The sequence below is a fragment of the Artemia franciscana genome, chromosome 2 (genome assembly GCF_032884065.1).
Source record: "Artemia franciscana chromosome 2, ASM3288406v1, whole genome shotgun sequence".
Taxonomy (NCBI): Eukaryota; Metazoa; Arthropoda; class Branchiopoda; order Anostraca; family Artemiidae; genus Artemia; species Artemia franciscana.
In genome coordinates, this window is record NC_088864.1 from 942966 (window position 1) to 964616 (window position 21651).

At 36.5% G+C, this 21651-nt stretch overlaps 1 protein-coding gene across 2 annotated transcripts in view; it reads left to right on the forward strand.

The window, feature by feature from the left end:
- The window catches only part of LOC136035634 (CTP synthase 1-like), a 72503-nt gene that overhangs the window by 7468 nt on the left and 43384 nt on the right, over nucleotides 1-21651 (forward strand). For both annotated transcript variants that reach the window (XM_065717533.1, XM_065717543.1), the window contains exons 3-6: nucleotides 2257-2427; nucleotides 4763-4980; nucleotides 10350-10514; nucleotides 17373-17530. In XM_065717533.1, the coding sequence (XP_065573605.1) occupies nucleotides 2257-2427; nucleotides 4763-4980; nucleotides 10350-10514; nucleotides 17373-17530 (712 nt within the window). The remainder of the gene's footprint in view (nucleotides 1-2256; nucleotides 2428-4762; nucleotides 4981-10349; nucleotides 10515-17372; nucleotides 17531-21651) is intronic.

The following is a 21651-nucleotide window of genomic DNA, read 5'->3' on the forward strand; positions in this document are numbered from 1 at the left end:
CTGGCCTATATAGGGTTTCGCCACTCTAAATTCTCTACCCAGCACAGTGTTGTGGCTACCACAGAATATCCATGGCATCCCCGCGTCAGGTATCACCCCCAAAATACATGCCCATGAAAAAAAAAAAAAAAAACAGCAAATGTAAAACAACCAAGTAAAACCAAAACAAGCTTATCCTGTTAATATATCCCTCCCTTTAGCAACAATAGGTAAACTAAATATTAAATAACAGTTTGTGGAGAAGAGTTTATAGTAATAAAAACTCTGCAAAATGGAAGTTTGGAAAAAATGTCTCTTCACAGCTATTGGCATTGCTTAAATTTGCATAAGAAAAAAAAGAAACACCAAAGGGATCCTGTTTTTAAGAATATTATACCATAAAATCCTGAACCCCGAAGAGTCTTCTCTTAGAATTTTCAAGCTTCTAGCTAAAGAGTTGAAAATTTTCATATTTTACTGTCATGTGTAAGTGTTCGTTTGTTTTATTTGCTTTTTTTTATTCTAACCAGGGGTGATTGTATTGAAGGGATGGCTGTAAAATTTTAAAGGTGTTTCATTCAGACAGAAAACATCAGTTCTAGCATCTTCTATTAGAGACATTTATAATTGGAAGCCAACTTAGCCTTATTTTGTGCCAATTTTACCAGTGGAGCCTGTTATAGCTGAAAATAGTATTGTGTCAAAATTGCAAAAGTGTCAAAAATATTTTTCCAAATATTATGCAGCCCAAGGCGAGGGCCAATAGATATAAAAGGTTGCTATTTTTTTCTAGAACTGAATCATTAGAGAAAGATTGGCCTATTAATCGTCGTTAGAATCAGGATATTACACATCTTTTGAATCAAGTACTGCAGATTCTTCAAGAAGGAAGTATAGGGAAGCCACCCCAGTTTATGAAAACGACTTATTTTTAATGAGAGAAGCTTAAATAAGTTATACAGTTGAGAATGTTCAGAACCGTTGGGGGGTGGCAAATATGCAGCTTTTCAAGCACTGCGTTTGGAGAGGGGTCTAGGGATTCCCCTCTTTTATTCAGTTTTTCACTCTGATTTCCTTTTTTACCTATAATTTAGTCAGGAGGCGGGGCTTTACTTAATTTTTCCCTGGGCACCATCAACTCTATGAAAGGCTCTGAGAATGCTATATCACGTGTGAATTTGGGTTGTACCGAAATTTTATCTAAAACATGTTATGATTCCATGGACCTTTCCTTTTTTTCAGCAAAAGAAAAAATCATGTAAATGCCACATGATCTCTCGGAAAAGATTATACGCACGGTTTTTTTACACTTATTGCTCAATAGGTTCTTTGGTCAGTTTTCCTATAAAGTGCTTGATAGCAGTAAATAAAAAGTAAGTATATCAAGAAGTATAAAAGAAAAGGGAACAAGTTTAGATAGGAACAAGTTTTTCTTTACAGCTTTGCTACCCTGTTCAGTGCTCAGCTTAGAGGGATTACAATCTGAAATTTCTCTAATTACTCTAGAAACTTGAAGACAGAGGTAAAGCATAAATACTATAGAGCATATAAGAAAAAAGGTAAATGGTGCTGTATTTGATGGAAAGTAGCTGAAGCTATAGGTTAGCCTATAAAAAGGAATAATTGATAAAGGCGGATATTTTCTGGTATATTCTTGCTCATTGGGTTCCAGAATTTCATCTCCTTGACCGTTAAAGACAGGCAAGGGGATGAATTCTTGCTTTCTTATTCTTCTATATGCCCCATCCTACCAAAAAGTAGCATACTTAAAGAACATGTTTTTTAATGTTTCAAGGGTAAACGTTCTAATGCCCTACTGTAACGGCTTACTTCTGTGTGCACCTACATGTCCAAAAATGAAGGAAAGGGGACGACCTCCCCGTATGGTAAGCCCTTTCATACTCATCTGAAGGCTCCTCTCTCCCCACTGAAGAAAAAATCGGAAAACACTTTTCTCATATAAATTTGGCTTGTAAATTCTTTGATCGTCTCCTTGAGGATCGCTCTGCACATACTTATGTTCATAGGGTCCCATTTTTGGAAAAAAGACTCACTCCTTTCCTACAAAAAAAACAATCCAAGACTAAGTGTATTCTTGCCCCAACGCTTTTTTTGGCTATTTAATGATTAAAGAACAAAAATCTTAATGTTTGATTTAAGGACAAATTTAAAGAGAAAATATTTTCATTTATCTGATTATGTATACTGAGAACAGCTAATTTAAACCTGTTCCAAGTTGGATAAATGAATGCTATCATTAATTCATACTCTTCCTAGGTGAAGTTTTTGTGCTTGACGATGGTGGTGAAGTTGACTTAGATCTTGGCAATTATGAACGATTTTTGGACGTGACTCTTCACAGAAAAAACAATATCACTACTGGAAAAATATATCAGAGTGTGATTCTCAATGAAAGGAAAGGAGACTATCTTGGTAAAACAGTTCAAGGTATGTGTCAGATTGAATATGAATTCTAATAGATGTTAGTGAAGCTCCGTATGTTCCTGGGCTAATGTCATTTTTTTTCTCAATTCACCGATTTTTTACCTTTTTTTATTTTGTTGCCATAATTACAAGACTGTGGCCATGGTAACTGAGGTTCAAATCATAGATAAGACAATTTTTGGAATTCAAAATCAGACTTGTTCCAATTGGAAAACGAGAGAGTAAAGAACTTTTAAATATAAAGTAAATCAATGTTTGCCTAAGAATAAATATAGTTTTATGATAATAAAATGGGCAGACTAAAAAGTAAAAAAAAATAAATATATAAACAAAAAATTTAACTCATTTTTGTAATGGATTAAGAAGTAGATTTTATTTTATTTCTTTTTTTGAGAATCTATTATTATAAGTGAGAAAGAGCAACGTGAAACAGATTGAGCTTGACCTAATTTGATGTTTTTACTCGTTTTTCAAAGCTGATCGACTTAATCATAGCTGCATTTATAGCTTTGATCGATTTGATACCTGTTACTGAAAACTGTTAAAAAGCTTACGTTACAGAGTTTATGGAAGTGAAAGTGTGATAGGCAAAATTTCAATGTGAAACCAATTTACTTAAGCTCCGAAACGTAAGCCTTTTAGCGTAGGTCACTTAGTGCTAATGTGAAACCGGGTAATAACGCAGACCATAGTACTTTGAGGCATAGAAGTATTAATTTCTTAATTATTCTGCATAATTTTTATCTCGAAATAACTAGTCAGATAAAAAATCCATTTACCTGGATATTTCCGTCAGCTAGCTGGCTAATGTTGAGACTGGTATCCGTTTTCACTGGTATTCATAGATCCTCATAAAGAAAAAAAAAAATCAATTTTCACTCCATTTTGAATTCAAGCTTAAAAAAATACATTTGTTCTATTTGTATAAACAGACACTGTATGCCTCAGAGACCTTTGACATCAGTATTTCAAAATTATGTCTAGTTGTATATGTTAACTGAAGTTTCTTAAGTTACATTGTCTTAAGTTACAGAGACACATTATGTTATAATTTTGAATGAATGATTCTTGTAATTCTGGAAGATTCTTAATAAAGCGTAATCTTATAATTAAGAAAACATAAGTATTAAATGAATTATTAGATCAAAGCCTGGGGGTTAAACCACGAAGCCTTAGTAAATAGCAAAAGCCACATACAAGAAAATTGTTTCATAGTTTTTTTTTATGAATTTTTATTTATTTATTTGTGAATGAATGATTCTTGTAATTTTCGAATATTCTTAATAAAGCAATATCTTATAATTAAGAAAACATAAATATTGAATTAATTATTAGATCAAAGCATGGGGGTTAAACCAAGAAGCCTTAGTAAATAGCAAAAGCCACATACAAGAAAATTGTTTCATAGTTTTTTTTTATGAATTTGTATTTATTTATTTGTGAATGAATGATTCTTGTAATTTTCGAATATTCTTAATAAAGCAATATCTTATAATTAAGAAAACATAAAGTATTGAATGAATTATTAGATCAAAGCATGGGGGTTAACCAAGAAGCCTTAGTAAATAGCAAAAGCCACATACAAGAAAATTGTTTCATAGTTGTTTTTTTTTATTGTAGAGCCTACCGTCAAGACAAACTGCACATTAGGTAATTATAACTGAACTCTGTGTTTGTAAAAATTACAAATAAACCTGTGATTATTGTCAAATAGTCTGGGATAACGAACTGTAACCAAGGAGCAACGTTTGCTAATAGTTTCCAAAACTAAAAACAAGAATTTTTTTACCAACATGTACATCAATATAATCGTTTTGTGGGGGATTTTATGCATATAAGTATATTAAGTTAAAAACTTATCACTAATAGTCGTGAGCCTGAGAATAGTTTTCCCAGATGTTCGAAAAAAGGGGAAACATCCTCAAAAACGGCGGTAATTTTTCTGTAAAATACACCATCATTTTCAGCTTATCAAAAAACTTTTGCGTATATATAAAAATGCGAAATATTGTGCTTTTTCAAACATTTCATGGTAACAAACTGTTAGTAAGGAGCGACCTGGGCCAACATTAACTGAAACTCTGAAATGTAGTTTATAATTTTTGTTGAGTCATACGAACGAAAAAGGAGCTTTACTTTTGTTGAAAGATGAATCGTTTCTTCATAAAAAGCTGAGTTACACCACGGCAACGATTCAAGAGTCGAGGAAATTTACTCGATCCTCATTTTGACAGTTTGAAGAACCTCGATTAAATCAACCCCGATTTACTGCCCCATCTCTAGTTAGTCTTTTTAGGACTCTAGTGCGCCACCTATGACTCATGCTTGTTCCTTATAGTTGTGCCCCACATCACGAATGCTATTCAAGAGTGGGTTGAAGATGTGGCTATAATGCCTGTAACAGCTGATAGAGTTGTTCCGGATATTTGCATTATTGAGCTTGGTGGCACAATTGGTGACATTGAAGGTATGCAGTTTGTGGAAGCGTTTCGTCAATTTCAGTTCAGAGTTGGAAAGGAACGGTTTTGTACCGTTCATGTTTCTCTTGTGCCACAGGTACGGAATTTTTTCTCCTTTTTCTTTGTTTTTTTTTTGCTTACTATCTTTTCTGGGGTATGATTTTTACTTCTAATTTGTTGACACTGTTGAACCAAGTTTTTCTTTGTAGTTTTTTTTTTGTCTTTATTGCTTTTAGCTCTCTTTGAGATGAAATTTACAATCAATAAAATTGGCTATAATTAGACCAGATGGGCCTAATTTCCGTTTTGAAGCTAAAAGAAAAAAACAAATTTCCGATTTTGAAGTAAAAAATAAAATAAAGAAAAAACAACAACAGCAACAAAAATGACAACTGCTTATGTTTCTTTTGTGTCACGGGTATGGAATGCTTCTCTGTTTTGGAAAGGGCTTGCAATTTTTTCGGGTTCTGGTTTTTACTTTAACCTTTTGGTTCAATAGATAAGTTGTGATTGATAAAGTTGAGCCAATTTATTGTTTGTATTCTTTGTTTTTATCTTTATTGTTTCTAGCTTCGTTTGAGATAAGATTAATCTCTCCTGTGACAAAGGTAGAAATTTTTTTTTCTTGCTTACAATTTTTTGGGATATAATTTTCACTTCAAACTATTTTTGGTTTGACAAGTAAGTTGAGATTGGCAGTGTTGAGCCAATTCTTTGTTTATCGTTTTTTTTTGTCTCAATTGCTTTTAGCTCCGTTTCAGATAAGATTTATTTTTAAGAAAAATTACTATCATTAGCCCAGATGGGCCTTGTTCGGAATTGAAACATAAAAAAAATAATAAAAGGGATAAAATCTGCCAATAAATCGAGAGAATGGAAGAAAAATTACATCATAAATATTCGTAGACTCAAAACAAGAATTAATATGAAATTTGCAAAAGCGTGCATTAACCTGTAACAACATCGAGTGGAAATTAATTAAATTATAGGAAACACTGTACAAAAGAATACGAGAGTTGTCGAGGCGTAAAACTACACTTACGAATGTACTCGTGGATAAGGACGGAACTCCCATCAACGACGCAACAGGAATAAGAGAGAGGTGGAAATAACATTTTAAAGAAAGGTTGAACCCCCCAATCAACCCTGACCCTGCCGTTTTTAGGAATTTGACCATCTCCCCATCGGAACCAAGCCCACCACCACTTAGAAGTGAGGTTGAAGCTGCCTTGAAGTCACTTAAACCAAACAAAATCGTCTGGACCAGATGGATTGCGAGCAGAACTCCTGAAAGTCGACTCAGAAGTCGTTACAGATCTCTCCCACAGAATTGCCACAGCTCCCTAGCACAAGGAATATTTCCCGGAAACCTGGTGTTCCGCTACCATAGTTCCTCTACATAAAAAAGGGTCTAAAGCCGAAAGTGACATTACCGTCTAATCAGCCTGACAAGTCAACCTGCCCAAGTGTTGACCAAGATACTACTGGACAGACTAAAAACATTAATCAGTCACATCATCCTTGAGTATCAGGTAGGTTTCTGAGCGAGCCGCTCAATGATAGGCCAGATTTTTGTCATCCGTCAAGTAATGGAAAAATACTTTGAATACGGTCAGTACCTCTGTCAACTCTTCATTGACTTCAAACAAGCTTTTGACCTAATTTGGAGAGAACGCCTTTGGTATATATTACTGCATTACGGTGTCTCATCAAACATCGTATCACTCATTCGTAATAGGTATGAGCGGCTCAGAAGCCAAGTACAAACAGTTGAGGGACCGACCGAAGAATTCCATACTTCTGCTGGTGTTTTGCAAGGATACATCCTCTCTCCTCACATGTTTAATCTCTTCCTCCACTGTGTAATGTCGCATGTTGATGCAACCGATTGGGCAACGACAGGAGGGATCGTAATCTTTAAGCTGACATGCGCAAACGACAACGACATGCTCACTTGATCCGTCACTGAACTCCAAAACAAAGCAGATAGCCTGGAAGTAGTTACACGAATATTCGGAATGAAAATCAACGAAGATAAAATGAAAGCCATGCGTGTCTCAAGGTTTAACAACCCATCCCCACCAAAAATAAGGCTCAATGGAGTGGAAGTAGAATGGGTAGATAGATTCACATGTCTGGGGAGCCAGATCACGAGTGACAATAATCACTCAGTGGACATCAAGAGACGCCTCGCTCTTGGTAGCACCTACTTTAAAGCTCTGATGCCAATATGGAAGCAAAATCGAATCTTCGTGAAGCTAAAACTTAAACTATTCTGCTCTATCACCATTTCTTTAACTATGTACAGCTGTGAAACATGGACAGTCAGAGTAGATGACTCCAGGAGACTTGCCACGTTTGAGACAAAGCTGCTGCGTCGAATTGCCGGCATAACATCTATAGATCGAGTCTCAAATGCCGACCTATTCGAAAGACTGCAGTACAACACTACCATCCTGGACAGGGTACACGTCCAACAACTCAGATGGCTTGGCCACGTCCAGCACATGTCCAACGACCAACTACCGAAAATTGCCTTTGAAGTTCACATCCCCGGTTCTCGCCGTAGCGGTCACCCTCCGAAGCGCTGGAAGGAGAACTTCTCCGACTACAACCTCCCTGGTCTTCTCAGAATGGCACCAAGCAGAGAGCATTATAGGTTACACATACATTCGCTCATGAGGAGAGAGACCCGAGACGACCACCAATCTCGGATGGTACTTAAGTAAGTAAGTAAACACTGACAATGGCGTCGCTTCACGAAAATGTAGGGGGAGGGCTAAGATTGTTTTTCATTTTTTAATGGAGATACAAAAATAAGAACAAGATGGAGGAAGCATACCTAAAACAGGGGGTAGTGGCGACTTCGCTTGTTGAAAAAGTCGTCTACTAATATATCCAAATCCAGTTTTTAACCTTCTCTTTTTGGATTACTGATCATTAAGTCGGTCATTTCCCATTGTCGATCGCAGATAATCCTTTACACGCCCTAAAGCCAAGAAGAATCGTTCATTGCTTGCAGTGGGCACTGGCAAAGTAGCAACTGGCTTTATTGGTTTTAGCAGTGCATGATAGGCAATTGGGAGGTCGGATAAAATCTAGACAGCCTGGAGAATATTCAGATCTGAAGTGTCACATTTAGACCGTTGCAACTTTGCAAGAGAAAGTTGGGATCACGGGGCATTGTCATTAACACAGAGAATTACTTGATAATGACATGTTACGCTTTCAACTTTCAAAGATTCGAGAAAATAAGAACTTGAAGGGTTGAAGCCAGATAAATCGTCGAGCAGAGGCATATTCTGCGTGAAAACGTCTGTGCATCTCGCTCGTGAAGCGGTCTATCACCTCGAAGCACAGTGTGATTGAACTGGCTGACTGATGTTGCGTTTACTGATTGTTGAGCTTGAAAAAGTCTTTGAGACGACTTGAAATGGCTTGACTTCCCTTGCTCCTAACAATGGTCTTATATTCTGGACACTTTAATTCCTAGATATTCTGTAAAGCCAAGAATTCAAATATGATTTTGCTTTAGTGTTTTCATTCGTTATCATTTCTCAGCTTTGAGAGTGCCTCGTATGTCCCAGAAATCAGCGCAAGTACCTTATAAATTAGCAGACTTTTTGCTTAAAAGAGGCCATGTTGATTTTTTTTCCAGTAGTCCTTTTGCTTTGCATTACAACTATTAGAGACTGCGGGTTGCACAACAAAAATAAAGTCAAATCTGCCGTTCACCTTGGAAAAAGAGCGGTCCGCATCAAACCAACGAGTCTGGATGGTCCTCTCAAGCTCCAAGACTTTTTGCCCGCTAATACGCTTTGATTCCACAAATAGTTCAGGTTGAGTGTTGCTGCATGATAAAAATGGGCAAAGTCTGTGCACCACAGTCAGTCAGTCAAAACAAAATTTAATCCGTGGGTGTAACAGTGACATAAACAGCATGAGACACCTTCTCCCTAAGCTTTACTTCATCTCTGTTAAATTCCCCAGTCATAACAGATGTGCCGTCATAATATTCGGGAACACAATATCAAATCTACACTAAGCTACACGGTCGCTTCACTTCTTTTTCATTTGATATGTACCTGAGTAAGATCGCTAATTGTTCTTCTCTAGAAATATCTTTTGTCTTAGATATTTCCACCATCAGTTCAATAAAATATCCCCGGCTTACAGATGTTTTTGATTCGTCACGTCCCCCTCAAAGCAAAACCCTGGTGGCCAAGAAAGCAAATAGCGTGAAAAATGTACCTCACATGATGTCTATTTCCTTGAATTTATTCAAATCTGAACCGATATAAGGCATTTGCTATAGAAGCAAAGGCAAGCAAATGCTTTACTGCAAAGCAATATCTGTTAAATTGAAGTAAAAAGATTTTTCAAATCTAGGGGGGAGCATGAACCCCTCTCTTCCCCTCCTAATTGACACCCCTCAGTTTTGCATTGAAAACAACATATTAACTGAAAAATAAATAGTATTTCAGTTTTCTATCAAACTGTTTACACTTTGTGTTTATACTGTTTGCTGTTTTTACAACCCCTGCACCCCCTCCACCCCCCCCCCCAAAAAAAAAGAAGAAGAAGATTGTACTCTCCCCAGGTAATCCTGTTTATGTGTGCCTGCATAAGTCATGCCTCTGCATAAATAATAGTAAACTCATAATAATAACTAATAATAATAATACTCTCTGATAAATAATAAAAGTTTTATTTTGCAAGAAAATACGGAGTGAGCATAACGCTTAAAAAGAAAAAATTCCTTAAGTATTTTTTTCAAAGAAATAAACCATAAAAATCTCCCGCTCTTTATGCTAAATTTTAAACTTTTTATCACACTGATTTAAGAACGAGTATGCTTATTTAGGTACATTTGCTTAAAATTGTAAAATTTTCAGTTAAAGTTTAGGAAGATCATAGGCAAATAAAGAACTTAAAAATGTCCTATAAATCACCTGTATTTAGTGCATTCTAACATGCTTTAAGTAAAGCAAAAGTTAAACTTTAGTGTAAAGAGCTGGGAGTGGTATCTCCCTTCTATTTCCAGGTTTTAGAAATGCTAGGCGCGGTGAAATGTTCTGTCTAAATTTGTAAAAGTGGCAAGTGCAAAAATGGTGCTTTGGTTTACAATTTGTGGCAACAAAGCAGTAGAAGTAGTGAGACTTTAAGGGAAGGTCTGGCCCAGCATAACCCCAGACTTTCCCAGCATCACCTCGTCTGGTCCAGCATCACCCCAGGCTTTGTTTTGAACCAGGATTCATTGTCAGTTTTGACTATTTTTCTATTTTTAATAATTTGAAACACACTTTCTTTGCATTTGAAACACACACACACATCAATAAGTGTCGTTTTTCTGTTAATGTTTTGTGTATGGAATTTGTTTCTGTTCTAAGTTGAAAAAATACTTTCCATGTAAGGCTACAATTGGAAAGTGTATTTATGTGTTATTTATGTTTCTTGTTCTTCTAGCCAAAATCAACGGGCGAACCAAAAACAAAACCAACTCAAAACAGCGTTAGAGAGCTACGCGGACTTGGTTTAACGCCAGATATCATTGTTTGTAGAAGTGAAAGGCCAGTCAGTGATGCTGTGAAGGATAAAATTTCAATGTTTTGTCATGTCAGTGCCAGTCAGGTAATTGCATTTGACAACCGCCATTCTAATTTGACTTCAGTTTTGGCAGAGACAAAAAAGATTACTGGCCTACACTATTGTGTTAAAAAATGTGCTTTAATTCTATTTGTTTGATTCTTGTGACGTAATTTCGTTAACCAATCTCACTATTCCTTCTTCGTTCGCATAATCTTATTACCAGACTGAAATTCTGACCCTGCAGTCTATACCTGAGTTCCTTCTCCGGGTTCTGCATTACCAACCTGAGATCATACTCACTGCCCCACTACGGGACAAATTATTTCCTATTTCTGAAGGAAAAAATAGCCCTAGGTATTTGAAACTGGTGAAATGATGACGCATTTTGATAAACCAGTCACATTATTCCTTATCTCTGGGAGAGGGGAGAATAACCCTGTCTCTTGCTTAACTGATCACGTATTTTCGCATGGCAATCGCATTATTTCCCATTTCTGGAGGGATAAAAAAATTTTGTCTTTTTAAAACTAGGTTAACTGATTATGTTAAACTAGGTTAACTGTTAACTCATCTGGGGTGGGAGGATGTCATAAATAAAGATTTAAAGGAAATGGGAGCTTCCTGGGAGGGTGTTACGAGGGAGGCTTTGAATAGATTAGGTTGGAGGAGGAGTGTGCGTAGCTGTGTTGGCCTCAGGCGGCTTAGTGCTTCAGTGAGTTATTACTAGTAGTAGTTAACTTATGATGTGTTTTCGTAAGCCAATCACTTTATTCCTTATTTCTGGAAAGACAAATAGTCCTGCCTTTTTAAAACTGAATTAACAGGGACATATTTTTAAGTCAATCACATTATTCCTTATTTCTGGAAAGAAAAAATAGCTCCTCCTTTTTAAAACTGCGTTGACAGATGATGTATTTTCGTAAACCAATTACATTATTTCTTATTTCTAGAGAGAAAAAATAGCCCTGCCTTTTTAAAACTGGGTTAACTGATGAAGTATTTTCGTAAGCCTACAACATAATTTCTTATCAAACAGATCGTGGTAACAAACTGTAGTAAGGAGCGACCCAGCTCAATAGTAATCGGAACTCTAAAAATGGAATTTTGATATAAGTAGTCACATCGAAAGGATCACATTTTGATGCTGATTTTAAATATATAAGTTTAATCAAGTTTGCTCTTACCCATCAAAAGTTACGAGCCTGAGAAAATTTGCCTTATTTTAGAAAATATGGAGAAACACCCCTTAAAAGTGATAGAATCTTAGCAAAAATCACACCATCAGATTCAACGTATCAAAGAACCCTGCAGTAGAAGTTTCAAGCTCCTACCTACAAAAATGTGGAATTTTGCATTTTTTGCCACAAGACTGATCACGGATGCGTGGTTATTTGTTTTTTTTTTTGTTTTTTTTCCAGGGGTGATCGTATCGACCCATTGGTCCTAGAATGTCACGAGAGGGCTGATTCTAACGGAAATTAAAAGTTATAATGCCCTTTTTAAGTGACCAAAAAATTGGAGGGCACCTAGGCCCCCTCCTACGCTCATTTTTTCCAAGTCACCAGATCAAAATTCTGAGATAGCCATTTTATTCAACATAGTTGAAAAACTTAATAACTTTGTATTTTGGGGACGAGTTACTCCCCCCAGTCCCCATGGGAGGGGTTGCAAGTTACAAACTTTGACCAGTGTTTACATATAGTAATGGTTATTGGGTTTTCAGCTGAAAAAAGTTTTCAGCTGAAAGTAAAGAGCAGCATTAAAACTTAAAACGAACAGAAATTATTTCGCATGTAATGGATTCACCTCCTCCTTATACCTCGCTCTTTACGCTAAAGTGTTTTTTAGTAATTTCAACTATTTATTCTGCGGCCTTTGTGATTCAGGGGTCATTTTTAAGGAATTGGGACAAAATCTAAGCTTCAGTGTAAAGAACGAGATATTGATGAGGGGGTGAACCCCCTCAAATACGCAGTAAAAACATATAGAAAACATAGAAACGAATATAGAAGTTCGGTACGTAAGTTACGTATATTTCTATTAATAAAAACTTTCGTAAAGTTAAAAGTTCTAGTTGCCTTTTTAAGTAACCGAAAATGGGAGGGTAACTAGGCCTCCTCCCCCGCTCCTTTTTTCTCAAAATTATCCGATCAAAACTACAAGAAAGCCATTTAGCCCAAAAAATAAATTAATGTGCAAATTTTGTTTTAATTATTCATTTGCAGAGAGCCAAAATCAAAACATGCATTGATTCAAAAACGTTCAGAAATTAAATAAAAAAAAACAAGTTTTTTTTTAACTGAAAGTAAGGAGCGACAATAAAACTTAAATTGAACAGAAATTACTCCGTATATGAAAGGGGCTGTTCCCTCCTCAACATCCCGCTCTTTATGCTAAAGTTTTTTATTGTTTAAAAAAGTAGAGTCGAGAGAAAGAGTCAAACTTTAGCGTAAAGAGCGGGGCGTTCAGGAGGGAACAGCCCCTTTCATATACGGAGTAAGCCGGAGTAAAGCCATGCCTTTTTAAAACTCGGTTAACTGATGAAATATTGTTGTAAGCCAATCACAATATTCCTTATTTACCGAGAGAAAAAATTGCTCTGTCTTTTTAAAATTGCGTTAACTTATGTCGAGCGAAAAATCTATTATAATAAGGATATAAAATTTAGCTTTTATCTTGATTTGATAGTTTTTATCAAATTTGATATCTTGATAGCTTTTATCAAAACTTGATGTTTAATCAAAACTCGATTTAAACAAAACTTGATTTTATCTCTAAAAAAAATACTAAACCAGTAAAAGAATATATATATATATATATATTTAAATTTATATTAAATTTTTTGTTATTTATTATTATTATCATATATTATTAATAATATTTTATTATTTACTTAACTTATTATTACTTTTGCTTATTTATTTCCACACCAACATAGCATCACTGACGAAAATAGGATAGTGACATAAGTTCATAGCTTCGAGACACATTAAAGAAAAATCTTAAACTAACCCTTGATAGATAGATAGATATATTTAAAACAAGCAACAAATATCAGTCAATAAATAAAATCACAAATCCCAACAAAGGGATCATAGCCTATAAATGGGGGATCATGAAACAAATGATTGTTTCATTTAAAATGACTGTTTCACGTAATGATTATTTTATTCATTATTATATTATGCAAAATGATTTGTTCATGTAATATGAAACAAAGAAGAAAAACAAATGAAAAATCAAATAGCTGAGAAAAACAAGGGGAGTGTCTACCAGTAGAACAATATGAAGCGAAAACAAGCAGATATTTCGACAAGGACTTTCACCAAGTTGTCCTCGGTGCTAACAAAAGATTAAAAAACGAAAAAAAAATCTTTTGAATTAAACATCACAAGAGACAAATGCACACCCATGTGTTTTGTTCATACACTTATTCAAACACACTTATTATTATACTCTTATTTTTTTTTTGTTCTTAGCGCCCCGATTTCAGCTTATTCCTAGAAATTGGTAAAGGTCCAATCTCTGTGGTTTTTACGGAAAGTGAGGACCTTAGGCTAGACTGATGAATATGACTTTGTATTTTCGAAAGCTTGATATTACTCTTGCCTGGAGCCAAAAAGGATGGTTTTTGCTTGTCATTGAGCCAGAGCCTATAGTGTGTGAAGTGACTTGGAGATTCATAGCCTATGTCAGAGAGAACTATCTGAATTTATGCAGTCAAGCTTTTGTTTCATCAAACTATGTTTCTGCTTTCTATTGGAAAGCTCCGTTCTAGCAGGCAAGCAGGCAGGCACTAGTTTCAAATTGAAGATGGACTAAAATCTATAGGTGTTAAATATATACGGCAGTTACCCGGCCCTACAACCAATATATCTTCTCTGAGTGATAAATAGAAAAATTTACAAAAACAAAAAAAGTGGGGACCGAAGTGCTGCCATTTATTGTTTCTACCCATTCCTGTTCGTTATTTCAGCTTGGTATTTACAAGTGACATGTGGCGATCGCAAATTCTGTCGGTCCCGGTTTGCTAGTCTAGGCACTTCCAGATAAGCTAGAACGATGAAATTATGGCATCTGTATCAGGGACCTGATCAGATAAAATTAGAAATAGTCGTTTTCTCGATTCGGCCATCTGGGGGGGGGGGGAATGGGGGGACGGTTAATTTGGAAACATTAGAAAAAATGAGGTATTTTTAACATACGAACAGGTGACCGGACCTTAATGAAATTTCATATCTAGAAAGGTATCGTGTCTCAGAGATCTTATTTTAAATCCCGACCGGATCCGGTGACATTGGGGGAGTAGTAGGGGAAAACGTAAAATCTTGGAAAATGCTTGGAGTGGAGGGATCGGGGTGAAACTTGGTGGTAAAAATAAGCACAAGTCCTAGATACGTGATTGACATAACCGGAACGGACTTGCTCTCTTTGGGGGAGCTGGGGGGAGGGATAATCCTGAATAATTAGAAAAAATGAGATATTTTTAACTTACGAAGGAGTGATCAGATCTTAATGAAATTTCGTATTTAGAAGGACCTTGTAACTCAGATCTCTTATTTTAAGTTCCGTCTAAATCCAGTGTCATTGGGGGGGAATCTTGGAAACGCTTAGAGTGGAGAGATCAGGATGAAACTGGGTGGGAAGAATAAACACAAGTCCTAGATACGTGATTGACATAACCGGAATGAATCTGCTCTCTTTGGGGCAGTTGGAGGGGGTGTTGATTCGGAAAAATCTGAAAAATTGAGGTATTTTTAACTTAAGAACGGGTGACCGTTTTTGAGGTATTTTAAACTTGATATTTAGAAGGATCTCATATTTCAGAGCTCTTATTTTCAATCCCGACCAGATCTGGTGGGACTGGGCGGGAGTTGGAGGGGGAACCGGAAATCTTGGAAAACGCTTAGAGTGCAGAGATCGGGATGAAACTTTGTGGGTAGAATAAGCAAATGTGGTTGATACATGAGTGACGTAACCGGACTGAATCAACTCTCTTTGGGGGAGTTTGGGGGGATCCAGTGCTTTTGCGCAAGTTCGATGCTTCGGGACGTGCTAGGACGATGTAAATTGGTAGGCGTGTCAGGGACCTGCACAAATTGACTTGATTAGGTCGTTTTCCCCGATTCGACCATCTGGGGGGCTGAAATTCAATCTTATTGAATTTTGATGTTTAAAAGGACCTCGTGTCTCAGAGCTCTTGTTTTAAATCCCAACCAGCATTAAGCCTCTGATTTTTATCTTAAATTGATCTATCGATTCTTTGAATTTAGTTAGAGCTCATGCCATATGAGCTCTTGGCTCTTCTGACCTCGTCACAAGTGCCATATGAGCTCTTAGCTCTTGTTCGCACTTGGGATTGCAGTAGAGAAATGGTATCAAATGTACCTATTAAACTTTAAAAGGTCTCTCATTGCTAGAGAAATTAGAGTTTATCCTTTTTCTCCTTTCCAAGTGATGACGTTAGAAACTCGGCCTACGGCAAAAAAGTCAACTTTTGAACTAAGACAGATAGTTTTTTTTTTCGACGACAATCGATAGCTCTTGATGAGCTGACCAAAGTATATGTCATCCATTTTTTGGTAGAAAAATTCCTTCATTAGATATGCCAGTTTTAAAGTTTAAAGGGGTTGACAACTTCAGGAGTAAGGTAAACGCTGAAACCAAAATTAGGCCGATACCGATTGTGAGACATATAGGGGAGTTTTAAACAACAGTCGGCTGTTAGTTCATAATCATCATCGGCAATGAGGGGTTCGCAACTTTTGCTACTTGGTGTACCTATTATTTGTTTCCGGTGTATTTCATGGTAAAACCACTTTGGTTCTAGTGGTAAGACATTTAGGGGACTTGTAAGTAATAATCGGCTGTTAGGCTACAATCATGTTCAGCGATGAGGGGTTTGGAACTTTTTCTAGTTGCAATGTAGGGTTTGCAACTTTTGCGAGTTGGTGTACCTAGTATTTATTTTGAGATCCTTACAGATTAACAACTTCAGCGTTTAATCGAAGTGAGGAAACAAAACCAAAGTGTTGCTCTCGCAACACTTTACTCGGCAAAGCCGAACAAAGGTTGCCGCAACACCTCACGTTGTCCATGCAATGTAGATCTGTTTATACTTATTTGCAAAACCGAAACGTACTAACAAACCCAAATTTACTTGCTTTAAAAATGTTATATTTCTAAACGTGATTTCTACCCATTACTCCCTCTCCAACTACCCCAGGTAATCTTCTTCCCTCATCCCTTTCTGTTTCTTACAAAATAAAAAATATGCCATATATTTCCACTGATCATTATATTAGTATGGCTCTGAGATGCTGGTGCTTAGGAAGGCTGAGGAAAACTTGCTAAAAATTTGTACAAAAGAATCACCCAAGTGCAATTTTAGGTGTTTTTTTACTGATTTTGTATTAAAGTAAGCTGTACGAAAGATTTTGGTTCGATTCCACCTTCTAAGGCTATAATCAAAGGTAGATTATAGCGACTAGACCATGTCTTTACCGATAGAGAATGACAGATTCCCAAAGATTGTGCTTTAGAACATCCACTTGGGGCCAAACGATAAGCAAGCCGTCTTCTAATAGAACGGGCCACAAGAAAAGATTTAAAGGAAACCAGAACTACATGAGAGGAGAGTGAAACTTTGAATAGATAGGATATTAAGGAAGGTTTTTCGCAGCTCTGTTGGTATCAGGGGGCCTGGTGCTGTAGTGAGTTGTTAGTAGTAGTAGTTTTGTTATGTTAGGATTTTTGCTGAAATTCTTTCAAGAGTCCTTTGCATCAATCTTGGGAGAATCTACTCCCCTATTTGCCCAAATGTGTGCTGGTTTATTTTTTATATTTTTTGTAGTCACTGGTTAAAATATGCTATAATCTATTAATGTTACTTGTTTTTAGGTAATTGGTATTGCAGACTGTCCATCCATATACCATGTGCCTCTGCAGCTTGTTGAAGAAGGAGTTGCCTCCATTATAAAAGAGAAATTGAAACTGGAATTGCCTATTTCTCCCTCATCCAAGAGGTTTATGATCAAATGGAGAAAGCTTGCGGACTGGTAATTTTGAATTGAGAGATTTCTGTAGTTAAAATATTTGCTAGTTTATGAAGAAGAAGTGGTGACGAAATTTTGCGGCCTCCCGTAATTAGTTACTTTATAAATATGTAGGCCTAAACAAAACCAACGAAGATTCCTAAGGATGGCTCCAAGGCATAGAATTGGAATCTAGGGGTGGTATAACACAGAAAATTTGCCAATATTAGATTCTTGGGAAAAAGTTAAAATAAATTTCGGCTCCAAGTTTTGTCTGATGCTGTCAGCCATTAGGTTTTACTTGGAATTAATTTCAAATTAAAACAAACTGCCAAATAAAAAAGTTTTTTCTTAACAAAGGTAAAGAGCAAAGCTGTGTTTTGACCAAAAAACTAACTGAAATTATCATGAACAATGTACTAAATGTTAAAAGAAACGGATGTTAGACTCAATAAAAAATGAAACCAACAATGAACTTATAATATACCAAAAATAAAACTGATATTTAACTCAAACTCAAATTAAGCCGAAATTATTGGATATGTATGAACTGAGAAGTCGCCCGCCTCAAAACCAAATTATAGTTATGCTGGTTTTCAAAACATTATAAATTTCCTCCTCCTTAAAAAAAAAAAACAAAAAATAAATAAACAATTTATCAAACCGTTATTAAGATCAAGAAAAGCCAACAGATTATAGGTCTTTTTAAGCCCTTCTAACGTGAACATAACATACTAGGTAGTATGGTTAATTAGAATGAAATAAGTTGAAACTTAACATACTTTAACCTTAGACCTAAGATCCACCTGTGCCACCAGGGGTACCCAGGGCATCCACGAGACTTCGTCAATCTTTTCTGAATTGGGTAGCTGCGTATATGTCTTCCCAATCGGGTTGAAGAGAAGCAAGGATGCGCAGATCGGACTGGTAGGTTCGTCGCAAAGTGTTCCGAGGTCTTCTCCGTCTACGACCTCCGATTGGGTGCCAATGTAAAGTGGCTTTTGGGATCTGAGTGTCCTGTGTTCGGAGAATGTGGTCCAAGTATCTCCACCTCTGAGCTCTAATGATATCAGTCACCAGAGCCTGGTTGGAAAGTTTGCGGACTTCTTCATCAGTGATTCTGTCTGACCAATGAATATTTAAGATTCTTCGAAGACAATTGTCCTCGAATGCAAGGATTCTGTTCTCCTGTTGTTGGTTCAAACTTCAGGTTTTGGCTGCGTAAAGGAGGACTGGGATGACGTTGCTGTTGAACAGTTGTAACTTACACCGGGTTGAGTAATTTTTCGACTTCCATATGTGCTTGAGCCTATTGAAGGTGGCGTTCGCCTGACCTATTCTGGTCATTATTTTGATCCTGTATTCTCCATTATGCTTCCAAGTTACCTGAATTCCACGACCTATTCAATTTCCTCATTTAAACATCTGATACGATGTGGAGCCTACTTTAAATTGGAAACGAAATTCAAATTGACTATTAATTGTCATACCGCAAGACTTTTTTTTTATATATATAAAGGATTCAAAATTACCAAGAAGAAAGTGGTCGTCCGTCATTTACTTCCGACTACTAGAAATCTCCAAAAGCTTTTAAATTCTTGTTATTGACTTATACCACTCTCACGTTTCTATGGCCATTCTTCTTGTATAAACAAGATTATATATTGCGAGCACATTGTATTTTTCTTTTTCGGTGGAATATATCATAGTATGAACATTTTTTGATTCTGGACAAAGGAAGAAAATTTCACCCTTCACTTTGGAGAAGCTAATTTGAAACACATTTTGAGAGATCAAAATTCACCATATACGTAAAATACCACCACTGGTGTATGTGTATTGCCCGAACTACACCATATTCACATCTGTAGAAAAAATGCGCAGTTTAAATAACACCTAAATGTTTGTCTGGTTTTTAACGTCAGATATGTTTAATCAATATTTAATCAATTCCTTTGAGAAGCTTGTAACACCACTAATTCTTGCCCGCAAGTTCTCTACTAATAATATGTGTCTTTTTGTCTTCTGTCAAATCCACATTACAGATGAAAAAAACTATTTTTTCACGCTTCTATCTTTTCTAGATTTGTGAAATTATGCCAAAACTTTGACTCTGATTGGTCAATAAATATTTTTATTTTTGAAAGTTGAACGATATTCTAGTTCAGAAGTTACTAACATCATGTATAATTGATGCTTTTGTCGTGCGTAGTTTTGGTTTCGTCAATGAATGTGACTAAATGTGTCCTGGGAATAAAGGATAAAGCTGATTTTATCCTAGCCAATTAATGTGCAGCTCAGTTATAGCTGGCAATACATGTGTGAGCGAAGGGATAGCTCATTATGCGTGTAATAAAGTCCCGTAATTTTTAATTGTTTAACCATTAATGTTTAGACCACTGATTCTCAGAGTTATCCAGTTAAAACCTAGGGGGTCCAAAAGGGACTCAATGAGGTTCTTAGATGACGTGGTCAATGAATGGGTGTTCACAGTTCATAAGTGGGGGTCTGCAAAAAAATATCTGGTTTTGCTCATGATGAAATAAGTACTAGTAGTAGTAGTATTAGTAGTAAATATTGCTCTTTGGTTAGTCCAACATCCCCCACAACAAGCCCTGAAAATTTCACTTTCATAAATATAGTCATGTTGTAATAGCAGTCATAGTAGTAGTTTTAAGATTACTAGTAGTACTAGATGACGATGTAGAACTAGTTGTGGTATTAATAGTAATGGCGGTACCACCAGTAGCAGTCGTAGTATTAACATGTTGCAGTATTAACATCCCCTCATCGAGCTTTGGAAGTTACAACTTAATACAATTCGGCACTTTTATGATTTGCCCATATGCGCTTTTTATGGCGCTTGCCCGTCGGCCAAGTGCCATATAACAATCGCAATTTCTGTCCGTCTATCTGTCGGTCGGTTCCAGGTTTGCTAGCTCGGGCACTTTCAGATAAGCTAGGACGATGAAAGTTGGTAGGCATATCAGAGACCGGACCAGATTAAATTAGAATTAGTCTGTTCCCCGATTCAGCCATCTGGGGGGGGGGGGGGAGTTACGGTTAATTTTGAAAAAATAGAAAAAAATGAGGTATTTTGAACTTGCGTATGGGTGGTCGGATCTCAATGAAATTTGATAATTAAAAAGGTCTCGCGTCTCAGAGCTCTTATATTAAATCCTGACAAGATCCAGTGAAATTGGGGGGAGTTGGAAGGGGAAACCGGAAATCTTGGAAAACACTTAGAGTGGAGAGATCGGAATGAAATTTGGTGGGAAGAATAAGCACAAGTCCTAGATACGTGATTGAAATAACCGGACGAAACCTGCTCTCTTTGGGGGAAGGGGGTTTCCAGTGCTTTGGCGAGTTTGGTGCTTTTGGACGTGCTAGGACAATGAAAATTGGTAGACGTGTCAGAGAGCTATACAAATTGAATTGATAATGGTTTTTTCCCCAATTCAATATTTTGGGGGTGGGCTAGAGGGAGAGGAAATGTGAAAATTGAGGTATGTTTATGTTACGCATGGGTGATTTAATCTTAATGAAGCTTGATATATAGAAAGATCTCATGTCTTAGATGCTCCATTTTCAATTCGGATCGGATCCGGGGTCATAGGGTGGTGGAGGGGGGAAACGTAAATATTGGAAACTTGAAATCTTGGAAAACGTTTAGAGTGGGATTGGGATGAAACTTGATGGGAAGAATAAGCACAAGTTCTAGATATTTGTTTGATATAACCGGACCGGATCCTTTCTCTTTGGGGGAGTTAGGGAGATTTAAAGTACTTCGATGAGTTTGAGAATAAGCACAAGTTCTAGATACGTGATTGACGTGCCGGATCTGATCTCTTTGGGAAAGTTAGAGGGATTTCTAGTGCTTTGTTGAGTTCGGTGATTCTTGACGTGCTAGTACAAGAAGAGACTACCGGAACACCGTATTACATGTTTATCTTTATAATAATTGTAAATAAACAGTGGACAGCAAAATCAATAATTCTAAAGCCAAGTTTAATTCTAGGTTCTGACCTCGTCACAAGTGACATATGACCTCTTGTTATAACCCGTATATCCATAGTGTGTTTGAATTTAGTTGAACGTCCTCTTCCACCCTTACTGCAATTTTCATCTTACTACTCTTAGTGTTA